The 8,774-nt window shown below is 37.6% G+C and overlaps 2 protein-coding genes across 7 annotated transcripts in view; both read right to left on the bottom strand.

Moving 5' to 3' along the window:
- Nucleotides 1–16: 16 nt before the first annotated feature.
- znf622 (zinc finger protein 622) lies at nt 17–3,690 on the bottom strand. Of its 4 annotated transcripts, none has more exons than XM_079453778.1 (8): nt 3,572–3,619; nt 3,200–3,365; nt 2,299–2,868; nt 1,969–2,220; nt 1,723–1,885; nt 1,162–1,277; nt 832–975; nt 70–729 (listed from the first exon to the last, which is right to left on the bottom strand). In XM_079453778.1, exons 3-8 carry the CDS (start codon nt 2,864–2,866, stop codon nt 596–598), a joined length of 1,377 nt encoding a protein of 458 aa, XP_079309904.1. In that variant the 5' UTR covers nt 2,867–2,868; nt 3,200–3,365; nt 3,572–3,619; the 3' UTR covers nt 70–595. The 4 variants fall into 4 exon arrangements, with proteins under 4 accessions (XP_079309903.1, XP_079309904.1, XP_079309905.1 ...); XM_079453779.1 differs by having other exon boundaries at nt 3,200–3,220; nt 3,572–3,616; XM_079453777.1 differs by lacking the exon at nt 3,200–3,365 and having other exon boundaries at nt 17–729; nt 3,572–3,690.
- Nucleotides 3,691–4,947: 1,257 nt separating this feature from the next.
- The window catches only part of LOC306891816 (single-stranded DNA-binding protein 3), a 60,618-nt gene continuing 56,791 nt past the window's right edge, over nt 4,948–8,774 (bottom strand). For 2 of the 3 annotated variants that reach the window (XM_079452369.1, XM_079452370.1), the window contains exon 18: nt 4,948–8,615. In XM_079452369.1, the coding sequence (XP_079308495.1) occupies nt 8,586–8,615 (30 nt within the window). In that variant the 3' untranslated portion in view covers nt 4,948–8,585. The remainder of the gene's footprint in view (nt 8,616–8,774) is intronic. The other variant, XM_079452371.1, reaches the window with a different exon arrangement.

The raw sequence follows: 8,774 nt of genomic DNA, 5'->3' as shown, positions 1-8,774 counted from the left end.
CCGGGAGAGGATTATTCAAGAACTTTTTACACTTGCAGACGCATTTATCTGAAGCAAATTAGTCCGTTTAATTTATAAACTTCCCTTACTTTATTTATAGTATCTCTACATATCATACATTTACAGCAAGAATGGTTCATTAAAATGTAAAAAGCAAGCTACACATTTTGAATCAGAATGCATGTTCTTGGGATATATTATGCATTTTCATAAATTAAAAAGACGGTAAAAAAACAGTACTTTAATTTTGTCTTCAAAAAACAAACTCCAAAGCAGTTTTGTTCATCTTTATTGCTTATTGACAATTCAGCAACGACGCTATACAAATATTTCATCTCCAAATTATTAATACGATAAAAAATGGTAGCATGTGTCATTACAGATTGTTTCCCAAACGCTTTAACTGTCAGGTGTTCATGCTGGACTAGCACATCATTTTATTTCTAGACATTTGGAGCCAAATGTTTCATGATAAACTCCATTATACACATAACCTCCTATTATTTCAACACAAGCAGCAGATGATCCAGTCCGAGATACCATGACTCTTTCTTGAAGTGGTTTCGTCTGCTGATGTTGGTGGAGTGATATTAATTTAGAACATGACTTGCGCTCTGAAATGCGCCTGCTTGGTGGTGTTATTGTTCATGCCCATCTTCAGCATCCACTTGGACTTCATTCTCCGCACATACTGCATGTCCTTCTGCTGATGGCTCACAAAGCCCTTACCTGAAATACAAAATACAATTTAAAATGACAAAAAAGATTAGCAACATAATTACGTTTTGGATTCATCCCTGTATATCATTCACAATAATAAGCATAGCTTACCAAATTCTCCTCCCCAGCCAAGCGCTCTGTATTGTTTAAGAACCCGACCCACAGCCTTCTGGTTATGAGCTGGAACCAGTGCTCTCTGAACGCCAAACCTCTGTTTATAATACCTCATCAGAGAGCGATGGCCGATCTTAGCACCTAAAACAGAGACAATATAGAGTTTGCAAATGAGCATAACTATAATTGTTTCAAATAAATATTTTAGAGGTTAACCCTGATCCAAGATCAGCACTTAACATTTTACCAGCTATCAAAATAAAAAAATGCATGATAAATCTTATGAAGAAACATAAATTATATGTTAATCCTGCTACTGGTATGCACCTGAGGGCAAAGTTAACTCCAAAGTCTCATCATCAAACTCAAAAGTCTTTTCATCAGGCAGATCTCCATCCTTTATCTCCACATCATCTCCATCCTTAGCATCAGGATAACTACTCCTGGAAATGTACAGAGACAAGGATTATTTCATCAATTGATTTAAATGGAAAAAAAGCTTTACTTTTCAGAGAACAGTCACAAATTAAAGAGGATTTACATGCTGATTGAGAAACAGAATATTTTTTCAGACACACACAAATGTCTGTTGTACGTACTGGTTTCGTCAAGCAAACAGACGGCGTCATTAATTATCCAAAATCAGATACAACATGCTAAATAAAACCAAATAATTTTTAATGTTGACATTTTTATGCATTTGGCAGATGCTTTTATCCAAAGCGGATTACAAATCAATATCAGTAAAGTTGCTACTAAATATCTTTACTGAGAATTAGAAACCTACAGCAGACAAATGACAATTCAACAAAGATACAACAAAAAATCAACAAACACCACAAAAATTCCACTCTGTCAAAGTTAACTGAGAAATATCTGACAAAGTACCTGAAGTCGTAGAAGTCTGCGAACTCAAGTGCAGCGTCTCCGTCTGTAAAGAGTTTACAATGACTCTTATCGGTCATGTGTGACTGCACCGCTTCTGTAGAGTAGAACGACTTCCCTTTCTCATTACACCATAAACACACCTTACCAACGCCAACCTTCTCTCCTAAAGAGAAACACACATATTGAAAAACCAACTCTTTACAAACACATCGATAATTCGGCTTGTACCCAAAGCCTCGGACTAACCCAGGTATGTAAGAAGTCCTCTCAGGTCCACCAGATACTCAACATCTGGGAGGAAGAAGCTGTGCGCTTTAGTCATGTGTGCTAAGTTTCGGGACAGTGAGCGCGAGTGGTGTCCACAGAACAGACAGTCTGTCACTTGGATCGTATCAGAGCTCAAAGCTGCCCCGGATGCAGAGTCCTCTTCCATCTCCTCCTCTTCATCATCATCATCATCATCATCGCCATCCATATCTTCATCAACATCCTCCCATTCTGTAAACAGAGATACATCAAATAAGACATTAGACAAAAGTTTAGCAATTCAAAAGCAACACTGTCACCTGTTCTTACCCTCCTCTTCTTCTTCTTCTTCTTCTTCCACCTCGCCCTCCTCTGCTGCGATCTTCTTGGCCTGCAAAACAAACCACTCCAGCCGAGGTGGTTTGTCCGGCCTCTGTCTGACCTGTTTCTCTGTGGGCGTGGCTTTAGAGGGGGTGTGTCTCTGTTGTTCTTGGAGAACTTTTTGCAGAGCTTCATTCTGTGCATCTTTCTCCAGCCCCGCGCCTTTCTCCAGATTCTTCTCGTTCATCCTCTGGACGACATCCTGGGCAGCAGCCAAGGCTTTTTTCTCTGCCTGCTGGTGTTTGTTGGAATGGATGTGATTGGTGTAGGCGTTGTCACTGGAGAACTTTTTGTTGCAGGTGGCACAGTAGGAGGAGCTGTGCCCGGTGGCCTGACTTTGTTGCTCCAATGCGGCCCGTTGGGCCAGCACTCGTTCCTCGAAGTTTTCGGCTGTGACAGGAGGCATGTCTGCAACCTTTCTCTTCAGGTTGTAGCGGTGCCAGTCTGTTTTATAATGAGCCCGCTGAACCTCTCCATCACAAAACTGCACACGGCAACTGATGCACGTGTACGACATCACTGCAAAGAAGTACAAACCTTAATAAGTAATGACATGCTTTAAAAAATACCCGTTATCTTGGTTACAAAGGTTTTACTTAAAAAGCTGTAAAAAAGGTTTTATGATTATAAATCATTTAAACTCATAGCTCATTTATGGGAGCCTCAGGAATGTTTGAAAGCATTCAGGTCTGCTGGAAACACGAAAGTATTCATATGCTTTCTATTACAAATAATAATATAACGAATCCTCAGCTTTGTACCATAATCACAGTTATAACAATTGGATTTATTTCTGTTATAAAAATCCCACCAGTAAAGAGACTGAATTTAAGAAAACAAATATAATCACCCAAAATGTCTGTAATGGTTTCTATTTTTCAGCCGGATTTCAGAGGAATGTATAAAAGACAAATATATCTTGAAGACAATCGTGGCTATTAAGTTGAAGTATAACCTCATTGCTTGTATTTTGATGGAAACCACATACCAACATGTGTGTAAACAAGACGACGCATCTTTATAAAAAGAGATAAAACAATCTAGTATGATCTGATTAACGTTATCCGAAACGATTACAGTTAACGTTATATCGTTTTCTATAACCAGCAGTGTGATTATACTAAAGACGAGGTATAATTTCATAACACGGATATCGTGTGATTTTATAGATTAATTTAGAGCGAATAAGCTATGATTCATTGGGTAAATCTGACTGTCTCACCTGCTTTTAAAGAATACGCAGTTCAATTTTACACGACAGCCCACTGACAACACGAGGATTGTGAAATAACCTTTGAACCGCAAAACATTCTCACATTGTTCACAGCGCCACCCAGCGGTTTGGAGGACCGTCATCTCGATCAGCTTTTTTTGGGGTTTGCTATTTAAAAGTAATACACATATCCGTAAAACATTGAAAAAGACGCAGCCAGCAAAGACCATTATTTAAATGGGGCCATTTGTGTCGCGTGACTGAGTACCGATTATATGTAATATTATAATACTGTTCAGTGAACAATGTGAAAGAATTTCAAAGAAACAAAATTCAAGTCAATATTTCAGTCAATATTGCATGTACACATTTAATGCGTTATGCAAAAGTAATACTCGTAATTTTTTGCTTAAATGCTATTCTCTTGCTTGAAAAAATAATTTAAATGACAAAGTTTATCTTTGTAACGCTATGAAACTTCCTACTTATTTGGCAACACTTTTCCTCGGACCTCCAACTCTTGACCTCCAGAAAATATTTTTAGTTTCATTGCTGACACACCGAAAACAAAGAGATAGGCCTCCCATTCTAGGCTATAAGAATGTAAATAGTTCATACAAAATCCAAGGTTGTAACAGTCCTTATACCTTGGGGCCTATCCGCAATAAACTTTAAAAATGGCAAATATATAACAATCAAAATCAATAAATAAAAAGTCCTATGATATATGTGCATATGTGTTCTACTGGAAAACTACAATAAGATCGCTTAGCTTAAGCAAGGACTATATGCTTTAGTTAAATTAGGATTTTTACGATAAAAGATAAAAACATTACTGGTGTCCATCTTGAGACAAAACAATGCCAATGACATATGTTAAGATATTTTTACATAAGAAGGGTGCATCTTGCCAGAGAGATAGATGTCGTTGCTGTACACTTTCTGGAGTGAATATGAAATCAGGCAATTTTAGACATCTCTCATGCAGAGCTTCTTAACCTGTTTAAGTGTTTACAGGAACCATATACCATATATGCTTTATTCAAATGAACACAGAGCTATAACCAAATAAGTAACACTGAAAACGTGATTGTCTTTATGCGTTAATGCACATATAGTGTACATAAGACCATACTTTTCTTTTTCATAAAAGGTTTTGCAATCCACAACAGTACATTAGTTTCAAGTGGTCGTTTGGTGTATTGTTAACTGTTCTGTGATTCTTCTTGTTTTTGGATTTACAGATGGCCACACGTTAGCCAGAAAAAGGTCATGTAACGTCGTTTGGTGCAGGAAACCAGGACTAAAATGAAAAGCTATTTTAAAAGCCAAGTATTGCCCATAATCAGACATGGAACAGGAGACATAAAAGGAACACACACATTGAAAAACAGGTACATTTTAATAAATTAAGAGCTGGGCAAACATGAACTCTTGGTAAAAGGGGTTATGTTATTTTATTAGTCTTTAATTTGTATCTACAACGAAGGGACAAGCGAAAAAAACAACCTCATGAAAAAAAACCTAAAAAATACATTATCAATGCACTTTTTTCATCAGTTTTAATAAGCAACTTTTTAAATCTAAAAAGAAACTTTACAATATAAAGAAACATACAAAGAACGTCTTAATTTACTACACAAGACAGAAAGAGTCCCTTAGACAAGAATCCGAACTACCCTAAACATGAAATACAAAGCAAACCCAGGAGACAAACTGCTTTTTGCTCAATACTGCTTTTTGTTTGCCAGACAAAACAATGAACGATGGAGGATACTTTTTTCTTTTCTGTATATTAATCCCCTCTGGACGACATCATCTCCTCTCTAATGGTACAGTATTGTACAGGTCACAATAGAATTACAGAGATGGTCAACAATGTGAGTGGTTTACATAAAGAGGACTGGCCGAGGAGCGACTGCAACCCTAAAGAAAACAGGAAGGACAGTTTCCACAGTTTCATCACTTTTTTCATCCTTACTCCATACAAGTATTTTGAAACTTTTGAAACTTTAAATAGATAAAATCCTTCATAGTAAAGATTGAATGTGTATGTTCATTTGGGCATCGTGTTAAAAGGTGGGCTGCTGTCTGGAAAGTGCAAAGTGAGGAAACATGAGAGAAAGAGAACAGATGCCTTTGTCCACAGCATGAGTCTTCTCTGTGAAACGTGTGTCATTATGTCCAACCTTTTCACAAACATCTAGCTTTCCTCTCCTCCCAAACATGAATCTTTGAAGTAAAGGCTGACAAAATCTTTACATTTTTATGATTATTTAGTACATCTGTACAGCTGAGAGTCAAGAACGGAGCACACTGACTCTTTAACTACAAAGTTGGGTTTTTCCTTTACATATTTTCCTAAGATCTGTATTCATTGGTAGTGACTGAAATATCAAAACATGTCAATGATATCAAAATGCATTTTACAGTATTTACAACAAACAAAGTAATAAAATAAGATAGACACTGTAGAAACTGTGTATATCAGTGTCGGAGAGTTGAGAAGAACTTGAAAACGGGGCTATTGTGTGTTTGTCTAAGAGAACGCGTGTATGTATGTCATCAGCAGGTGGATTGTGGCATCTGATAGTTGTCTGTTCTAACCCATGATACCCAAAAACACATTTTGTTTAAAATACAAAACCAATACCAAAACACAAGGACAAAACAAAACGACACCTCAACCAAAACTGATGTGTTCATAATATAAAACTGTTACATAATACAGTTGTCATATAGCACATATAGATCATGTATCCCTCATTGAGTAATCCCAGAAGGTCACATCATATTAGTCACTCCTAAACCAAACGCTCAGAAAAGGGCTCGAAAACGCCAGATGGAGGATGTGGTGAAACTGATATCTAAAAGGGTCTTGTTGACACTGGCTGATCAGTCACATTGGTCCATATAAAGCTTCAGTGAGTAATTTCAAACCTTTTTGTGTGTCTTATAGTAAGTATAAGGCAACGGTTCTCACCTTTTTGACTCCCAAGGCCCCCATTTTCTTTTAACTAATTATTTACTTTAAATATTGTTAAAGTTTTATTAATTAAAATGGCCGAATAATAATAAATATCTTGGGTTTTATATTTTTTAATGCAATTCATTGCTCATTTTGTCTTAGTCATCTTGATCCCCCTTGGATGTCAGCTGGGGTCCCCTGTTGTGAACCACTGGTATAAGGTATCCTTAAGTGTTTGAAAGGTCTCTATAAATAAAATGCATTATTGTTATTACCATTCCTCCTTTGACTTCACTTGGTGACTCAAAATTTCTATATCGGGCCATTCCAACAAAATGACATATGAAATAATTTTCTTACACTAGACAGACACCCACATGTATCCTGACATAAGTATATGAAGCTTATAATGATTATCATATATTTAAAACAATTTGGGTAAATAATCAAGTATTAATATAACACATAGTAACTTTACAATAAACAAAATGTGTTTCAGGAATCGACTCCATTTCCGGCCATTTTCTTTCCTATGAAAAGCACCCAACAAACTGGTCAGCGCCTGTCACTAAAGACACCCTTTAGGGATTCGTGCAGATGGAAATGTGGGTGAGTAAAGCTGAGAGAGAACAGGAAAAGAACTATGCGAAGCCTTAGGAGGCATCTTAGACTGGCATATTTACACGTGTACAATATGTCCAGAAGAGTTCCATGCAAAACATGTGCATGATAAATCGACTAATGAAAAAAAACCACAAATAAATAAGTTCACAAGGGCTTTGCACACTGCATTTATTCCTGGGGTATTTCGTCTTTAACCCTTTCAAGAATGTAGATTCTTTTCTACATGGTACTGTGATTATGGAATAATTTCCACAGAAGGACAAGCAGTTATTAAAACAGGTTATCTGTCAATGTTATTTTGCTTATAAATAACAAAATAGCAATGTTAACCCACAATGTACAAATGTACAGTGTGAAACCATAAAACCTGAATATCCAAGATTATTTATTGACCCGTGTTTAAGTATAAGAGTGTAAAACATGCAACAAGATAACAGGACTGATTTGACCGAGGGTTAAGAATGTCGAGTGTGAAAAGCTTGGAAAAAAAGCAAAAAATGTGTGTGTCCTGAAGTGATATAAGCATCTGGAATACAGAGGCAGTTCTGTACAAGCTGAGCTTGACAGCCTCAGACGTTTGGACAATAACCTACATCTGTTGTGACTGTGCATGTACATTTTAGAGACGTGTTGTAAATTGTGTGGCAAGAGAATTCAAACTGCGGGAACATTCACAGCAAACACAAAACTCAGCACAGACTGCAAGTCATGACCGTGGTTTTGTGCGTTATGGGTGTGTGCTTTTCTGTTCGATTTTAAGGTTGACATACAATGTGCCCCTTCAAAAAAGAAAAAAAACGAATCAATAACCATCATTACAATATTAATAAAAATAAAATCAACAATTGATAATAATACAATACATACACAGAATAATGAAAACGCTCTTAGCTAAACCCATCAGCGTGAGTTTCCTTTTGCATTTCAAATGTACACAGTAAAATGGAGGAAAAAGTATCGGGTGCAGACATCTTCCACCGTAAAAACTACTGCATCCGTCAAAGATTTAAAAAATCTGTCGAAAAGTGGAGTGAGTTCATAAAGACGAGCAGCTCGGTGAAGCGCGGTCTACTGTGGGGACGCTGGTCACACACACCTGCCTTCCTGCGTGTGTTCAGCCCTATCAGTGTCCTGAGCCAGAGAGGAAGTCTGGGAGGCAGGAAGTGTCAGTCAACAATCTCTTCCTGTGGCTCTGGGGCTGTTTCCTGTTGCCGGTGGCAATTTTGCACGAGCTGGGATGGGGCACCTTCATAAGAGTCCTGTGCTCATGGGTCATCCCAGAAGGCTGTGCGGCGAAGCCGGGGTTCCGTGGGCGAGGGGGACCAGGGTTGATAGACGTGAAGGGGGCGGGGTTAAAAAGGAACCGGGGTCAAAGGGGTTTGAAAACGAAACAAAACATAAAACCCCAAATAAAAAAATAAAAACAAGAAATCACACACTCATCGTCATGTTGGGTGAATACTGGAAAGAGAAAATGGGGAAGGGGGATATACAGTGAAGGTGAGATCATGAGAAACTCCACACAGTGCAAATACAAGATGGTATCATGTCAACACTGTCCCAAAATACAGCAAGAAAATGCATGATTTTGCCTTGACACAGCAGTAACCAAAGACAGAG

This window comes from Barbatula barbatula, assembly GCF_947034865.1.
Source record: "Barbatula barbatula genome assembly, chromosome: 3".
Lineage (NCBI taxonomy): Eukaryota > Metazoa > Chordata > Actinopteri > Cypriniformes > Nemacheilidae > Barbatula > Barbatula barbatula.
The sequence above is the reverse complement of the archived record's forward strand: the minus strand, read 5'-3'. Positions and strand labels throughout refer to the sequence as shown.

What these genes read in the sequence shown, in the direction of transcription:
- znf622 (XM_079453776.1), bottom strand. Translation starts at nt 3,365, where the DNA reads ATGCGTCGTCTTGTTTACACACATGTTG. An exon ending in AGGACTTCTTACATACCTGG is followed by an intron (nt 1,886 to 1,968) that starts GTTAGTCCGAGG and finishes GTTTCTCTTTAG; the next exon opens with GAGAGAAGGTTGGCGTTGGT. An exon ending in TGGCTGGGGAGGAGAATTTG is followed by an intron (nt 730 to 831) that starts GTAAGCTATGCT and finishes TTTGTATTTCAG; the next exon opens with GTAAGGGCTTTGTGAGCCAT.